General features: G+C 52.1%; 1 protein-coding gene across 5 annotated transcripts in view; it reads right to left on the bottom strand.

The window, feature by feature from the left end:
• Nucleotides 1-17963, bottom strand: part of TTC7B (tetratricopeptide repeat domain 7B) — a gene marked incomplete at its 5' end in the record, with an annotated part of 195317 nt that overhangs the window by 32613 nt on the left and 144741 nt on the right. For 2 of the 5 annotated variants that reach the window (XM_081111610.1, XM_081111611.1), the window contains 3 exons: nt 2483-2623; nt 9622-9672; nt 16219-16316. In XM_081111610.1, coding sequence (XP_080967736.1) covers nt 2483-2623; nt 9622-9672; nt 16219-16316 — 290 coding nt within the window. Of the gene's footprint in view, nt 1-2482; nt 2624-9621; nt 9673-12551; nt 12717-16218; nt 16317-17963 lie in introns of all 5 variants that reach the window. The other 3 variants (XM_081111613.1, XM_081111612.1, XM_081111614.1) reach the window with 2 other exon arrangements.

Below are 17963 nucleotides of genomic sequence, written 5' to 3'. Positions count from 1 at the left end.
TGGATGACTGAGTGAGTGGCAGCCAGCCACAGGGGAAGCCGTCCTGGGACGTGGCTCTCACTCGGGCCGTCAACTTTTCCAAGAAAGAGGCAAGAGGAGTAAGCCCGTGAGGTCCACGGAGCTCATGCCAGCCCACAGGGTCCCCTTCAGCTCTTCTGGTTTTTCAGACGTTGGCCCTTCAAAACTACACTCCAGCCTGGCCAGTGTGGCTCAGTGGTTGAGCATCGACCTATGAAACAGGAGGTCACGGCTGGATTCCCGGTCAGGGCACATGCCCGGGTTGCGGGCTTAATCCCCAGTAGTGGGCATGCAGGGGGGAGCTGATCAATGATTCTCTTTTATCACTGATGTTTCTCTCTCTCCCTCTCCCTTCCTCTCTGAAATCAATAAAAAATACATATTCAAAAAACAAACTAGAGTCTATGGCCCATTTGGAAGACAACCTCGCCTCCCCAGTGGCTCCCACCCTGGCCCTGCAGGTTCAGCCAGAGTCTCCTGACCTGACAGTAACCCATCCTCCTTTTCCCCGTATTCTGCAGTCACTGCTCATAAAGGCCACTGGCTCGGCCAGGCGCCTGGACGGGGACTGGCCTTCTGTCAGAGAGCAGTGGTGGCAGGCATGACGCTGCTCCCTGCTCTCCCCGCCAGCGCCCAGGACCCAGGAGAGGCCGGTGCTGGCGTGCGTCCGCGCAGGAAGGACCTTAGGCACATTCCTGAATCAGCCCTCGCGTGTGTTTCTGCTTAGAAGGATATAATTTGTTAATTTGCTGTTGTTTTATGGCTCAATTAAAGGTGCCAAGGCAGAAGAGGCTGGCTGAGCCCGGTCTGCGACACGCCAAAGCCAGGCGAACCCACCGGGTTTTCCTGCAGGAAGGCCCGCCAACAGATCCAAACAAGGCTGGACATCATACAATTGGGCCTGGCAAACAGCAAACAGATGGCCAGTGAGGACAACAAGCACTTTCCCAGCCGCATTTGGGCTTTCACCACGCGCCCTGCGAGTCAAGCCAGGGATGGCCTGGGAGGGCCGTGCAGATCAAGTGATAAAAAATGAGGAACAGAATTGTCTTTTATATGGAAACATAAAAATGCAAGCAAACCACAGCCCTTGTTCGCTCGGAGTCTGGAAAGTAGGATTCTTGTTGCTGACATGCCTGCGTGCTGGATTCATTTGGGGGCTTTCTAGCTACGCAAAAGCAGCCACGTGAAACGGAGGAGGGACATGGTGCCTGCCTCCCGGGCTAGTTTCTCGCCCAGCGGGTGCAGTACCTGCCTCCTCACTGTGGACTACCAGGAGCGCCTCAGAACGGGGAGCGGGAAATGGAAAACACTGCCCCTCCTTTGCTTCGATAAAGGCACCGTGTCAGCAATCTGTCTGTGCCTCTCCCGGGGACTCCGAGTCTCACTGCCAGGATGTGCCAGGCATTGTGCTCATCAACCCCGGAGACAAGCACTATTACTCCCATTGTGCAGATGAGGAAACCGAGGCTGGGAGAAGCTATTAGCTTCAGTCCCTGCAGCTGTTCAGTAGTAGAGCTGGGACTCCCCTCCAAGTGTGCGGGGCTTTCAGACTTCTGGGTCTGGGCCTCCATGGCACGCTGTCTCCCGCAGAGAGAGCCTGGGGCATAGCTCTCTGGGCCCTGCTGCAGCACAGCCCACACACAGCAAGCTCCCTGTGACCCTTAGAGTCCAACTCGAAGAGCTTTCCTGGGTGCTGCTCTGTGCCGGGCTCTGGGTCAGGGGATTGAGGCAGGGGAGGGTGGGGAGACAGAGGAATTCATGGCTCCTGCAAAGAAGTACAGGAGTCTCCCCTTCATCGGCGGTTTTACTTTCTATGTTTCAACTGTGGTCCCAAAATATTACATGGAAAATTCCAGAAATAAACAATCCACAAGCTTTAAACTGCACGCCAACCTGAGCAATGGGATAAAATCTCGCACCATCCTGCTCCCTCCCACCTGGACAAGATTCATCCTTTTGTCCAGGTCGCTGGATACATGACCCGCCTGTTAGTCAGTAGCCCGCTGGGTTATAGAACAGACTGTTGGGGAATCACAGTGCTTGTATTCCAGGCACCCTTATTTTACTGAATCATGGCCCCAAAGTGCAAGAGTAGGGATGCTGGCGATTCAGATATGACAAAGAGAGGCCGTAAAATGCTTCTATCTTAATATTATTGTTGTTAATCTCTTACTGTGCCTAGTTCATAAACTGAACTTTACCATAGGTGTGTATGAAAAGGAAAAACAGTACACAGAGGGCTCAATACCATCCAGAGTTCCAAGCATCCAATGGGGGGCCCGGCACATATTCTCCGCGGATAAGGGGGGCCACTGCACTAACATTTTGGTGTGACTGCCAAAGCTCCGATTTCTCCTGCTGAGGGGTGGTGGGCCCCAGAGGCAGTGCCCATGGGATCCTGCAGCCTCTGGCCCGGGGCCCACTGTGGGCGGGGCGGGGCCCACCGCGGGGCAGAGCGTACCTGCGTGGAGCCAGATCTGTGCCAGTGTCATCCAGGGGTGCAGCGGGCCCTGCTTGGGGGTGCTGCTCTGCAGAGACGAGGCCACTTCGGACAGCGCCTGCTCCACGCGGGAGGCCGCCACGGATGTGGCGTGGATGGAGCCTGTGAGAGGTTTCCGAGAAGATAACATCAGGAGTGAAAGCACAGACCCAACCAACCAACCGCCACCCCCTCCCACACACAGACAGGGGTGCAAGACGGACACACGCCCCTTTCCCCACGAGGTTTCTAGGTTTCCTTGTCTATAAAGAAATACAGTCACGGCAGCCGAAACGACTTCCCGTCCTCTGCTTTAGCTCACCTCTCAGTCAACAACCAGCCCCCCTGCTAAGCTCCCAGCTCCCTCCAGAAGCCGTCTGTGGGGTGTGAGTCGGGGCAGGAGGGGCGGGGCCAGTGCACGGCTGGGACACACCTGTTAAACACGGCACACGTGACGCCTACACAGGGAACTTACAGAGCATCCCCGCGAGGGCCTAACCCTAGAAACAGCATGCTCGCCTCCTGGCGACCCCTGCAGTAGATGGGGGCCATTTTCAGGACAAACCTAGCAGCTCCCCACTTCATTCCCTGGCCTTTGGGAGGTGGGCAACACCCCCGGATTTGAAACCACGTTCTAGAACACGACTTCGGGCTGGTACTAGATGCGTGGAGGGCGGGTGACAGCAAGGACGCCGGGGCCCAGCGCCTGCTCCGGCCTGACGCTCCCGGAAGCCCTGCTGTTCTGAAAGGAAGGGAGAGGAGAGGAGCTCGCCCACTGGCCCACGGAACCTGGTGGAAGAACTGCTTTTGGTTTTTTCAGGTCTTATGTTGATTTTAACCTTTTTATGGAAAAGTGCTATTTTAACTTTGATAACCAGGACTTGCTGCAGTTTCCCTGAGATTTTGAGTGAAATAAAGGAGGTGGCCGTTGCTTGTGCCTGACCTGACAATGCTGGCTTACCTCCTCGCTGAACAAGCGGTTTTCAGCCGTGGCTTCACCTCGGAATGACTTGGGGGTTAAAAAATCATGATGCCATAGATGCATCCCAGACCAAGGGCATCACTAACTCCAGGGGTGGGGCCAGGCATCTATTCGTCAGCCACCCCGTGATTCCAAGGTGCGGCTGAGATGGATGGTACCACTATTCAGCCAAGGAAAGCCCGAAGGCCTGTTCTACACATGCCGACAGCCTGGCTCTGCCGCTTCCCTGCGGCTCAGCCACCGGGGCACAGAGCTCCCCAGCGTCTGGGTCCCACAGCCCCTTTAGACCGAAGAGTTGCTGAGACCCCTCGAGAGAGTTTGTTTACATGGGTTATGTCTATTGGTATTTACCTTAGGAGTCAAAACTGAGGTATGTTTAAAAGAGTCATTAACTCACTTCAAAATAATAATAAATGACGGTGCTAGAAAACTTCTGCGAATTTCCCACCAGGTCCTCTGGCTCCTTTGCTACAAGAACTTAATGGCTTTGGGAGGGGCTCCGTGTGCTTTTTGGATGAACCGCTTTGTTGGTCTGGGCCACAAATGAACGGATCAGAACTTCTGCCAAATGAACGGGTCAGAACCTTCCCTCGTGGTACCTACGTACAACTAAGCTAGTGGCTCCCTCTCGTTGGAATGTCTCCCTGTGAACAAGCTCTGGGAGTGATGGCGATGCTGAGAGTGGCGGCCACCACTTCCAGAGAACATTCCATGCTCCTGGCACTGGGATCAGCACTTTACACATATTATCTCATATAATCTTGAGGCAAAACTGAGATTTAACGAGGTTATGTAAGTTACCCAAAGTCATACAGCCAACAGATGGCAAAGCCAGGACTCAAACACTCGCTGGGATCCAAATCCAGCCTTTAAATCCAGCCCTGACAGCACTCCTCCAGGAAGGCTGTGCGAGCCTTCTGTCTCCCCCCTGTCACTGGCCCGCAGACAGCGGGCCTCGGTGCTTGGGGCTCCCAGGAGCTTATCACGCTGTTGTCTGTGAAAGCTGAAGTCATGGTCTCTCCTATCGGACCGTGGGCGGCTCCACAAGACAGGACCCAGGCCCTCCACGGAGGCATTTTCAGGGGTAGCATGCCAGGCCCGTGGCAGATGCCTGCGGATCGCATGTGTGAAGGAGCGTGTGCTGCTTGCAAGTGCGGCACTGTCTGGGTTTGGATGAGCGGCCCGCTCTTTCGGATGCTCTCCTTCTCCTTCTCTGCTCTCCTTCTCACAGCCAGACCTCACTGTCTCACAGGGCTGCTCGGTGTGGCGGTCATCATGCCCTGGACTAAAACTGACAGTGGACGTAAACACTGCACCTCACTCAGGGATCCCCCCCCCACCCCCCACATCTCGAGAGGAACTAACCCATTTGGGTATGGAGCGTGAGTGCTATCTGAACTAATCCTTCCTTCCTGGTCAATCCCTTTTTATACACACGTCACAGGGCGGAGACCCTTCATGTTCTGGGCCAGGGATGGATATCGGAGCATTCAGATATTTACTAATAATAGCAGGGGACTAACAATAATGGTAAAAGTATTTAACAGTTACCATCTATATTCCTGGCAATGGCGCAGGAAATAAAATTCTTCCACTGGATTAGAATTTGGAGGAAAACAAGGGCTAAACATCATTTTGAATCAGAATGAATGTATCTGATTAAAAAATATCATCCAAATATAATCAAAATAACTTGCGTCTTACTGTTTCATAGGACTGAAATGGTACATGTCAAAATAATACTGTAGATACTGGACTCTGATTTATGTACGTGAACTCCGAGAAGTGCTCATCTAACCTACATCTTTCCTTTCCCACCAAAGCCAACGTGCTCCTACAGCGTGCATGGTGTGAAGCTTGGAAAAGGAATCGGAGGGAGGGTATCGGACATATTTCTAAACGGAACCTATGGCTGGAGAAATAAGCTTCCGAGTCATCCGGTTCGACAGGTAGGCCAGGGCGAGTGCGGCTGCTGTGCCTCTTGTTTACCACACTTGCTGGAGAAGTGCTTGTCGCCGTGGCAACCCTGAGGGCGAGCAGCTGCTGCTCCAGCGCGTCCCTGGGTCACAGGACACAGTGGCTCTGAGACCAGGCCCTGGGAGCTGCTGCAGGCGGAGGGAGCATGCCCCCAGACCTGGCCCAGGTTCTGTGACCTAATTTAATGGCCTGAATGGTCCAGGCGCCATAAGAGGCCCGCGGCTGACGGGATCTGTGCTTCCCCAAGCCCACTGCCTTTTCTCTCCTCGCCCAGCCGCCCCAGTGGAAGCGTTATCTCGGACACCTGACACGAAGGCAGGGGCCACTTAAGAACGGCCCTGAGCCCTGCACCCAGGGCTTTGTCTGGGCTTCCCTTGGACTGCCCTGTGCTGGGGCAGGAGGGGGGCGGTGGGGCCGAGGCAAGGGCCCAGGGAATGTGGGGCCGAGGCATTGCCCTGCGGACCAAGAGGCCCAGGAACCAAGGCCGCTGGCCTCGGAAGCTGCGCGTCAAGCTCCGGCCCCTCCCGAGGACTTCTGACCCAGCTCCTGTCATATGCCGGAGCCTGTTGAGAAACCCTGTCACAAGCAGGACACTGCGAACAGTCAGCTCAAATTGCCCTTGCGGCTGAGCCTTTACCAAAATCCCTTTTCCGGAGCACGAGACCTGCGGCTCATTTCACGCAGACTCCGGCGTGGCAATCGCACATGGCCTGCATGTCACCTCTCCAAGTTCATCATTCAGAGGATCTCACAGCCAACAATTCTGTTCAGCCGGAGGCACGCTGCATGAGGCGGCTGGGTTCTGTTTGAGAACCTGGCGTGTCCACAAGCAGGGCACTGGACACAGAGCATGCTCTGTCCCGCTGTCCTCTGGCTGGGCCTGGTGGCACTGAGTGAGTGGCTACGGTCTAAAGGACAGCCACCTTCCCTCTCCCCTCCCATCTTCACAGCACGCAGAAGGTAAGCTTGCCCTAGAGCAGCGGTTCTCAACCTGTGGGTCGCGACCCTTTGGGGGTCGAACGACCCTTTCACAGGGGTCGCCTAAGACCATCCTGCATATCAGATATTTACATGATGATTCATAACAGTAGCAACATTACAGTTATGAAGTAGCAATGAAAATAATTTTATGGTTGGGTCACAACATGAGGAACTGTATTTAAAGGGCCAGAAGGTTGAGAACCGCTGCCCTAGAGGAATCCCTGCCCGCCCAGTGACAGGCGAGCAGCAGGGTCCCAAAACAAGGGACAACGGTCACATGATGCATAGAAAAAAAACCCTCCACCAGAGAGGCCTCAGTAGATGCATCGCACACACGTGTGCTCGGGATTCTGGCTGCTCTGTGCTTCCCGGCCCCAGAACGAACTCCAGGGCCCCGTGCGCACGAACATGGGACCATGGTGGAGCACCAGCCCCTCTCTCTGCCTGCCTGAGGCCCGGCAGCGACCTGCCCGCCCGCCCGCGCTGGGACCAGCCTGGCGCTCAATCACCTGCCGCGCAAGAATCTCTGTGCTCATTTTCCCTCGGTCCCGACGTCATTCAAGGTTATCTGTCAACAGAGTTTACTCAGCTTCCAGTTCCTGGAGGCTGACCCCCCACCCTCCCAATCTATTAAAATAAGCAGGAAAAGAGGAGCGATTCACCTCTAAAGACCCTGACTGCCGAGCGGCAATCTGCGTGACTCAGCATTCTGCCGCAGAGCTGTGCTTAACGTTTTTCATTTTTGGCAGGAAGAGAATTTCTGTTTCTCAAGTCAGGGCTTGGGAGCAAGTTAGTCCAATACTGCAGGCTGCTGGTGGCTGGTGACCCCTGGCCCTGCCACCTGTGCACGGAGAGCCAGGGTGTCCTGGGCTGAAGGAGGTGGCGGCTGAGTAGCTAGTGATGATCCTCTCTTAGTTTTTGAAGGGGGAGGAGAGAGAGTCCACGCTCACTTCAACCCTCAAATTAGGTGTATTCTCTCGGTACCTTTGTAAGAACATGAAACATTTTGGTGCGTCTCCACCGCCCGTCTTTGCTGGGGGTAGTCCTGTCTGAGCAGGCGGCAGGGGTGTGGCCTCCTGGAGCTGCCTGTCACCGCCCTCCCCCCCACATTCCTACTCCCACGGTTGCCACCCCCCTCTCTGGAGCATGCCCACTAATGTGACGGGGACATGGGGCTGGAGCGGCTCTCGGGACAGCTGCCTGGTCCTCCCCCAACCCCACTGGCCAGGAGGCCTCCAGCTGTGGGCCCCTCTGACACGTAGCTTGGTCACCATTCTAGTAGCGACTGTTCCTTTTCACGGGATGGAAGAGAACAGGACAGCAACCCCAGTCCCCAGACGAGGTCACAATTTCCCATCGACTAACAGAATTATCAAGCACAGCTGAAACCTGACAAAACGTGCCTCTCAAAGGGAAGGCTCTTCCCGGGAAAGCGTTAGGGAAGGGTCGAGCTAAGGCAGGGGGAGGCAGGGCACGGTCCCAGGCGGGCATGCGGGGTGGCCCGGCCAGGCGGTCACACAAGCGTGGGGGACGCCGTTCCCATGCATGCAGGGAGATGCCAGCTGTCAGGGCCACGCGGCCTGGGCTGGAGACAGTACCTGCTGGAGGACCACACCGGGAAGATGCCCCCATCTCCATAGAAACCCTCCCCGATTGCTGAGGCTGCGTCTCTGGCCTGAGTGCCCTTCTGCCTGGGGAAGGTGTGTTCGTCTCTGAATGCAGCGGACAGGAACAGCCTCTCAGGTTTGGGGGACCGTCTAATGACTGGACACGCACTCCTCAACTTCTACCTGAGAGCCATTTATTACTGACTTGTCTATCTCCTAAAACTCCATTCCATCTTTTTAAAGACACCACAGGACTAATGCAGACTTTAATTTAACCCAGTTAGCGAGAAAAGATTTATATTTGAATCATTAAGGCTGAACTTTTAGGATGGACACCCCTCAAATGCAGTGGGGTCAGCCATAGAACTGTCCTCGAACCCAGTGTCCTGACCTTTGAGAGCTGGGCTGCTTCTAGGGAAAGTAGAAAATACAGGTCCCTGGTATAAATGTCCCCCCGCCCTCCCCCCCCCCCCATGAACCATGACGCCTCACTGTAACTAACAAGGGCTGCCCGAAGGTTTAATGTCGCCCGACTTCCTAAAAATCAAGGCTTTTTCATGTGTCCGAGGAGCCTGCTATTGCAGGGACCCTGGCGTGAAACCTTTTTCTTTCTGAAGAACCCTAATGTGAGGGTAATGACAAACATTTGTTTTCTATTATGGACTTTTAAAGGCAAAATGAAGGCACATATCGGCCAAGCAAGATTTCAGAGGAAAAATCACCTCCTGGAGGGGTGCATTGGCCACAGGCAGCAGAGGCTCAGATCTCCAACGCACCGGATCATCATGTACCTTAGCATTTCCAAGATGCGGGGCCTGGAACAGCGATCCCACAGGGTGGGGGAAACGAGGCAATCGGGTTGGACACACTGGGTCAGAGCTAAGAGAGTCTTGACTTTTTTTTTTTTAACTGCAGGACTTCTCAGAGCCTTTAACGTGCTCATGTGAACTGTGAGTCTCTAAAAATATTTGCCCAGGCAGAATCAGCGTCTCAGAAACAGCCTTCGGAAAATGTGACCATTCCCTAGTGCCTTAAAGAATACCACCTACAGCACTAGTTCTACATCCGGGGAACTGCTTTGTCTCCTTTAAATTTTGGCAGATGTAGTTTACGTTTTATGATGTCTGTTTAGCTTATTTTAGGAAAACTAATGATTAGAATTGCTTTTCTATGCTGCAATAATGGCTGAACTGGAAAGTAATTTTAAGATCCAACTGGTTCCATCGTCCCAAAATTTACAGATGGCCCGCACCTGGGCCACCGGGTGTCTCACGTCTGATCAGCTCAGGGGCCTTCTGACCCTCCACTGCACAGCCTGACGTGGGCATTTTCCCCGCTGTGCCTTCTTCCGGGGGTCCTTTCCAGGCAAGTACTGCCTCCTCAGAATGTAAATCCAAGCGTTAGCACCTCAGGAGAGATGAGCCGCGGGGGGGGCGAGCGGGCAAGCGGGTGGCAGCTGAATGTCCACACCATCTCCACAACCACCCGCCAGCAACCACCACACACATTCCAGGAGGGAGGGAAGCGTGACTCTGAGGCCCTGGGGAAGGTTAACAGATTGGTGGACTACTTACTAACTGAAAAAAGGGAGGGAAAACCATGAAAGTATACTTCTGGAGAGTGGCCTTGGAACAACAAATCAAACCAAAAATTAAAACCAAGAAACAAAACATTGGAAAAATCAAAATTGAGGCTAAAAAAGCAAACAGAGTACTAATAACCTTCCAACTGTAAGTCTGGCTGTCTGGAATCGGGTTGCAATTCGAGAATGACACAGAGTTTTCCACTAACAATGATTTTTTTCTTTTTTAAACAAAGGCCAACTGGGCATTCCCCTCTCCGTCTCAGCGCTCCGGGCGCAGGCAAGCTGACCGATTCATGTACTGTGTTTTGTTTCCAGGGCAGGAAATTCCAAAGGGAAGGGAAAAATAATCAAACAAGCGGTTTTCAGATCTTTCCACCCATGAACCCTGATTATGATTCCAAGAGTTTGTAGGGTTTGGCCAGTTTTCATTTCTATGAAGTCAAAGGATTGGAGGGAGAAATTCATAAAACGTCAGGTCGTGGCTGTCTGTCCTACAGAAAGGACTTGGGATTCAAGTTCAAAACAACTTTAATCAGGAAATTCTACACTTACCACTGACGTATGGTACGCTTTCCCCGTCTCCAACTAAACGCTGCATCCACGGGGCGGGGAAGGTTCTCGGGAGAGTCAGTCTTAGTTTAAACACCTGGTTAGGGCCAGGTGCTCCATAAAGGAGGGGGTGGGGGAGATGACTCATCGCCTCAAAAACGAACAACTGAGCACCATTTGGGACATACGCATACGTTCAGCAGAAAGCCAAGTGGGTGCTCCTCACCCAACATTTTATAACTAATCTGCTATCCAGTGCCTCACTAGAGCCAGGATTTCAATTGTCCGGGTTTAAAGGAACACAGGGTCCCGGGGATGCAACGTGATACAGACTGGCAGGGCCTGGAGGTCGGAGGGCTTGTTGTGCAAATGAGTGAACGGCCATGGGAACATTGCTGAGGTATTCTAGAACAGTGAGATCCCATTTTATGACCAAAACACTGGGCAAAAGTCAATGCAAAAGACAGTTTTAATGGAAAAAAATGAAGTTGGCAATTGCTGCTAGGCATTGTTTTGAAGGGAAAAAAATATCTATTTTTAAGAAGGGGATTAAAAACAACATAAGCAGTTTATAGTTTACTAGAGGCCTGGTGCACGACATTCGTGCACTGGGGGGGAGGGGCGTCCCTCAGCCCAGCTGCGCCCTCTCGCAGTCTAGGACCCCTTGGGGGGTGGGGAACGGGACTAAGCCGGCAGGTGGACATCCCCTGAGGGGTCCTTAGCGCTGCCACGGAGGCGGGAGAGGCTCCCGCACCAGCCATGAGCCCGGCTTCTGGCTGAGCGTCACTCCCTCTGTGGGAACGCACTGACCACCAGGGGGCAGCTCCTGCATTGAGCGCCTGCCCCCTGGTGGTCAGTGCGCATCATAGCAATTGGCCGTTCAGTCGATTTGCATATTAGCCTTTTATTATATAGGATAGTATTATCTCCGTCTTCCAGTTCATGAAACTGGGATTGCCATTCAAGCAAGGTTCAGAACACCTGGTATGCAGACAGGTAAGGTCTGGATGTCTTATTTTAGGTCAGTGGTTCTCAATCTTGGCTGCACAGTAGAATCACCTGGGAATCTTTTTAAAATCCTGATTTCTGGGCCTCATCCTCCAGAAAGTCTGTTTCTTTGTTATGGGCTGGGGCCACAACATTAGGAACAAAGAAACGGAATTTCTGGAGGATGAGGCCCAGAAATCAGGATATAAAAAGATTCCCTTGTGCAGCCAAGGTTGAGAACCACTGTTTTAGGTGATAGCCTTGTTTCTGTCCTGGCTGTGTGTGTGTGTGTGTGTGTGTGTGTGTAACAAAGCAGGCTAGCCATCCAAAAGATGAGCACATTAGAGAAAGTAGTTTTCTCTGGCAATAGTTCCCCTTATGAGCCTTTGTTCAGCATATAACTGCGCATTTGGAACCAAGATGAGCCCTTATAAATCATGGATATAGAGATTAATTTTTCTGGCCCTCCCAGTAAAGTGAACATTAAATAAATGAGTCTGAGAAAACAAGGGTGGATCTCCTCATGAGAGCCATATTTAGGTACCATTTAAGGCCTTTACCAACCAGCATTCCATTTAATTCAGGCTTTTTCTTTTCATCGACAGGTTCCCAGACACTCTAAACAGACTTGAACATTTCAGTATTATTTAAAAGCAAGATTAGATTAAGATGCTGCTCAATTTTTCTGCCTATTTTCACAACATAAACCCTACATTTCCCTTCCCTGCAAATGGAAAATAATTTACAGCATTGCTTTTCAAAATGCTGTGCAGAACCCATGAGTCCTGGAATTATATGGGGCATTTTTTAAATGCAGCTTCCTGGGCCCTACCTCAGGCCGACTGGACTACACACTCGGGGTGGGGCCCAGTGGATCTAATCCACAGTTTTCAAAGCTCTTCGTGTGATCTTAATGCACAGGAAAGTTCGAGAACCACATATTTAAAGGGCATATGACCATTATCTTTAGAGAGTTAGCTTGATTATTGCATACTTATTGAATTAATTTCTAAATTGAAAAACCAGAAATATGTAGAATAAATTATCTGCCAATTGTTCTAATTTGCCTTTTCAAAAACTGCAACTTTAATTAATGCCTTTATATCAATGCCAGGAAAGCACAGAAGTACCTAGAAAAGCTTCTATTTCTTCTGCTCAAAATGGGTTTCTTTACTTTTCACAGAGAAGGCTGGAAATCGGGCACCAGTACCTCCTCCTGCCCCAAACGGCCTCTTGGATTTTCAAATTAGCAAGATATCTCTCTCAGATAAATTTGATGGAGTTTCCCATCCAGCTTATCAGTTAGGAAGATTATCAGAAAATGAAACATCAGGCAAATGAAGCAGATCTAACAAGAAAGGAAAAGCCATAAACCATGTTTACACCGAGAGGGTTCCTGGCGGGGCCCTGGGCCATGGAATGAGTGAGCTGTGGAGGACCACACAAAGGTATCGGGTTTGGGATGAGAATGAAGATGAGAAGCTACAAACAGGTGGAGAGGAGATTCGGTTCTTGAAAGAGAAGAGGAGGAGGAGGAGGAATCTGACACTAAAAAGTGAAGAGAAAAAAAAAAGGATAAAAGCAAAAAAACTTTAGAAACACAAAGAAAAAATAAAACTAGCTTGTAATATACTCACATAAGCTGCAAAGAAAATGAGGTCATGTCATACACAATCATTCCTCTACTTGACAACAGAATACAAGTGTTTTTTGAAGAAAACAAATCTGTTGTTTCCCGTTGGTTATTTAATTGCTCTGCAGTAACAGCATGGCGTCAACACCACTCAGGTTTACCTGGGCACCGATGCAGCCATAGACCCACTGAAAAGAACACGTCTGTCACCGACAACACCCAGGGCATTCTGGGGGAAGCTCTTTGCCTGTCCATTGTAAAGGGTGAGAGCTTGACTTTTCCTAGGTTTGCTTTTTATGAGAAGCACTTACACAGAGCGTACAGTGGTGCCTCGGTTCTCGGACCTAATGCGTTCCGGAAGGCTGTTCGAGGGGCGACGTGTTTGAAAACCGAATCATTCCCCGCCCCCCCCCCCCCCTTAGAAACAATGTGAATTGAATTAATCCGTTCCAGACCTCCAGGTGATTCCCTGTTTTAACTTTTCGTATATCCAGTACCTGTCTAATGTACTGTTTAATCTATAAACAAACACTTCTTTTCTAAAATTTATCAAACCACCCCCTCCTAGCCTCGTTCCAGGGGTGTCCTTCAGGTCAGCCTGCAGCATCTTTGCTTGTTCATATCCTAGTACCACTGCCTCCAAAATGCGGCCAGCGGCTAACCGCTTTCGTTTATCCAATCAGTCGCAGTTTTCCCACCTCTTCAGTTGCCTGTGATCATTGTTTCTTTCACACCCTTAGCAACATTAGCACTCCCGATGGCCGTTGTATATTTTTAAGTTGTGCTAATCATTGATTCCGCCAGCCACAGAAGCATCCTCTCCTTTGTTTGTTGGCTGAGAGATGCTTTTTTTGTCATGCTAGGGTATCAGCCTGAAAGGGTTGTCAGTTTGAAAATTGAAGTTTGGTTCAATAACCCAGACATGTTTTCTGTGAGCAACTTGGTGGAGAACCAAATTGCACGAGATGGGAGCTGTTCCAGAAATGAGGTTTGACTGCATTTATGTTTTCCCAGGTGCGGATACTGAGGTACAGGACGTGCCAGGTCTCAGCCCGGGGCAGTGGGGCGCTAGCTCTCTAAGCTGGCTGGTGGCTGTGCGCTGGGCACTGGAAAAGGGGCTTTATCTTTAATATAACCCAACACCTCGCCAAAGCAAAATCATTCTTTTAACTGCATCCTGTTTTGGAGGCCAAGGGAAGAAAACACTTTTTTTTCACCCTCTATTTAAGGAACTACCGATTTGTTCCAAAGAAAAGATAGTGATTTGCAGCTTCAGAGTTACGACTGTCACCCCACTGGATTCCTCTCTCCATGGCTGGGACCATTTGATGACCGAGGGGGCGGGCAGGAGGGCCAGAGATGATGTTAGCTGGGAAATCATGTTCTTTCAGGGGGAGGGCTTTTCAATTTGCCACATCCATTTAATAAAACCCACAGCCAGTCCAAAGCTCCTAGACATGGGTTCCCCTATGGGACTCCACAGATCTGTGTATGGACAATTTCAGAGGTGGAAACCCATGCTCTAAGTAACTAACCACTCCCCAAACCAAGCACTCCTCACCTGTACTGTATACTGACCTAGGTGTATAGCAATGGTGTTGTGCTAATACTTTTAAAAGGTTCTTATCTGTTTGACATATACACTGACATTTTAACAGGTGAAATATGATGTCTGGGCTTTGCTTTAAAATACTCTACAAAACCTGAGTGTGGGGCGGGGGAGATGGCTGGGAAAAGAACATTAGTTCCTGCAGGCTGGCAGCAGACACGTGGGGATTCATTATATTATATCGTAGCTTGGTGTATCTGAGTATCTTCCACAGGAGAAGATAAAAAATAAACAGGGAGTGAATTTTAGTTCAGGAACAGAAAAACAAGAGATGTAAGCGTGCCCGTGGCTTCACAAAGGAGTCGATGGGCAGTGGGCGGCGCAGCATCGGCAGGACCGTGAGGTGGAAGCTCACACGTCCACTGGCACCAACAGGTGCGGCTTTGCTTGTGGCGGATGCCCGTGCCCTTTAAGTCAGGGAGTTTAGAAGAAGAGCGAGGCCCCGGAGGTAAAGGGGTCTGAGTACGACTGTCCGCGCAGGCTCCCGGGGAAGGGGCCCCGGAGGAAGACCGCCGGTCCTGACAGCCGACCTGCCAATTCTAGAACGAGGGGGTTAGAGTCCCCTCTAGCAGGACTGGACTGGTCTGAGTCAGAGTCTCTGCCTGGGTTGTGGCCTACACCCAGTAAGGCCTGCAGATCAGTCCGGGCGGGACCATCGCAGGGGGAGGCGGAGTGCGGCTTGTCAGTCTGCATTTGGCACAGTGGCCGCGGGATGTTAAATGTTAAATGCACTGGTGTGCAATTCAGGCTACTTCCGAGGCCCGATGTCCTTCTGACCTAGGGCCCTGGGATGGGACTTCCCAAGCTGATTTTCAACTTGGTAACAGGGAGCCCAGCCCAGGGACGCAGCCTCCCGGCCGCTGCAATGCCGCCGGGCTGGGGTGGGTACCACAGCGGCTGCCAGAGGCCCTATCCCTCCCATCCTGACGGAGGAGAGCCTGCCAGGAGCCGGCTGTGCGTGCCTCAGGCCTGCTCCCTCGCTTCGTCTGGGGGGGCTTGCTCAGGAGCTGGGACCTGGCCGGGGGCAGAAGAACCTGGAGGCTCCTCTCCGAAAGCCAGCCCATGAAGAGCAGGCACACCCAGCCCGGGACTGGCCTCACGCAGGCCCGGGGCAGCGGAGCAGCAGCAGAGCCAGGTTCCGAGTGATGCACTGGAACTCCTTGAGGCTCAAAGCAGAGGGAACTTCTGTCTATGTTGTGGGTCTGTTGAGTCCTCCAAATTGCCACTGAACAGTCGGAATTACTATTAGAATTGCTTGTTGGGAGTGTTGGCAATGACGGGGGACTATTTATTCCTCTGTACTTAGGGGGATGGGGAAAGGCCAGTGAGAGGGAGGCACAGACATCTCTCAGAGGCGGCGCGTGCTGCGGGCCTCCACGTGGGACAGTGGAATCAGAGCTCAGAGCCCCCCCCACCCCCCGCCTCCTACAGGCTCTGGTGCTGGATGTATGTGTGTTCACATGTGCAACTGATTAGAAAGCAAAACCTGGGTTTCAGCAAGGTCTGCAATCTAAAGCAAGAGGCAGAAATGGGAAAGCAGAGGGGAAGCTGTGGAGACGGGAACAATCTAATTTTAGTTTTGAATTTTAGGCTCTAAGAGCAAGGGGAAGAAATAGACAGCCCTCAGCGATGTGCTGGCCATGTCGCACGACTTCCCCACGGTGCACACACTTGGAAAGGATGCGGGGAAAATGCACCTTGGTTGAGTTTAACCGACTTGCGTGAGCTGTGCTCCCAGCCCCAGTGGCCGTCCTCACCCCGTCCCTCGGAGTTGGCACCATTCCGCCCCGCCGGCTCTTCACTCTCACCTGTCTCCGGGTCGCTGAAGTCTGGCAAGGTGATCGTATTGAGCTGCCGCCTGTCCGCAATGGTTCTATCTAAGAGGCTGCTCCCGCGTCCAGAGTCACTGCAAAACAACAGTGAGGAATGTCAGTCATGTGAAGGGTGGGCGGGAGGAAACAGATCCCACCAATGAGGACTCCTGAAGGGCAGCTGCTGCTGTTGGGTGCGTTTCTGATGTTCTTCGGCACCTTTTCATCTGTTACAGAGCACCTGCTTCCCGGCTGGGGCTGGGACTGCTTTCAGCCATCAACATCACTAGCGCGGCTTCAACCACACCCACAGACCTTGCTGATTTCAGCCTCTTTTTGTCATTATCCTGTCTAATAAAGAGGGAATATGCTAATTGACCCTCACGCTGTCGCGCCACAGCCAATAAGGAGGGAATATGCTAATTGCCTGTCCCACCCTCAAAGATGGCAGTGCCCACAGCCACAAGATGGCAGCGCCTAGTCCCCTCAGCCCTGCCAGGGCGGCAGGTGTGCAGCAAGGCCAGGCCTAACCCCAGTGGGCCTTGAATAGCGTCTGCCCAGGGCCTTGAATAGCGGCCCTGGTCACTAGAGGCTCAGGTGACCAGGGCCGGCCGAGGCTTGCGCTGCTGGCAGTGGCAGCAGCAGAGGTGAGATGGGCATCACCTTCCCCTGATCGCCAGTCGTCTCCCGCCCCTGAGGGCTCCCAGACTGTGAGAGGGGGCAGGCAGGGCTGAGGGACTCCCCTCCCGTGCATGAATTTTCATGTACCGGGCCTCTAGTAAAATATAAAAACTACAAGCCCAGGGCCCCATCCACCTTACTCCGAGTCTATAGCTCATCACGCCCGTACATGCCCTCCTCATGTGTCCACTCGGCGCCAGTGCTTTTTAGCCCTCGCCGCGCAGGGACGTCACAGGGCACTTCTAAAACCACTCATGCCCAGGGCCCACTCCAGAATACAAAATCAGAACTTCTGGGGCTGTCAACACTTTTCAAAGCTCCCCAGAAGGTTCTAATGTACAGGTGGATGCAAGGACCCCTGGCCCCTACTCTTCAAAGGGCAATCACAGCCATGGCCTCGTTTGTGTCCCAGAACAAGCCTTTAAGATAAATTGGGCGTTCGATACCCATTTGGCACACGAAGAAGAGGAGGCGTGAGGTCACACAGTGAGCGGGTCGTGGGTAGGGCTGGAGCCGCAGCGCCGCCCAGTGTTCCTGAGCCGGAGAAGTGGCCTTGGGGTGGGGGGGGGGTGCAGCCCAGCAGGTTGTTGGCCACTTCCTGCACGAATCCCCTCTCCAGCTTTCTCCCACATGGGACCCCCTCGGGCGTAACTGGAAGGACACACAGCTAAGGGACTTCCGCTACACAGACTCCTGTTTTTGTTGTTCTTTAAAATTTTGAGAAGCCTGTAAGCAAAAACAATACTATTCTTTTTTCCTCTCTCATGATAATTCCATCAAAGAACCTCCCAAAACAAGCTGATTTGCCTCTTGAACTGTGAGTCTTTAATACGTTCCTTTGTCCGTTTGTTATCAATCTGGGGGCGCTAAGGGTGATATTTTTTGTTAAGAAGTTCAAATTCTACAATAAAGGAACACAGTTTCCTTCCTCGCTGCAGCTGTTGCGAAAAGTGGCACAAACAAGATTTGGTCTGAAACTTAATATGGTTTGCAGGCTGCAGTTTCCACCTCAGGGATGGAGCTAGAGAAATCCACAGGAAACAGGAGGAAGCCTGCTTCAT

This window comes from Myotis nattereri (assembly GCF_964212035.1).
Source record: "Myotis nattereri genome assembly, chromosome: 1".
Taxonomy (NCBI): Eukaryota; Metazoa; Chordata; class Mammalia; order Chiroptera; family Vespertilionidae; genus Myotis; species Myotis nattereri.
This window is presented reverse-complemented; position numbering and strand designations above follow the sequence as displayed.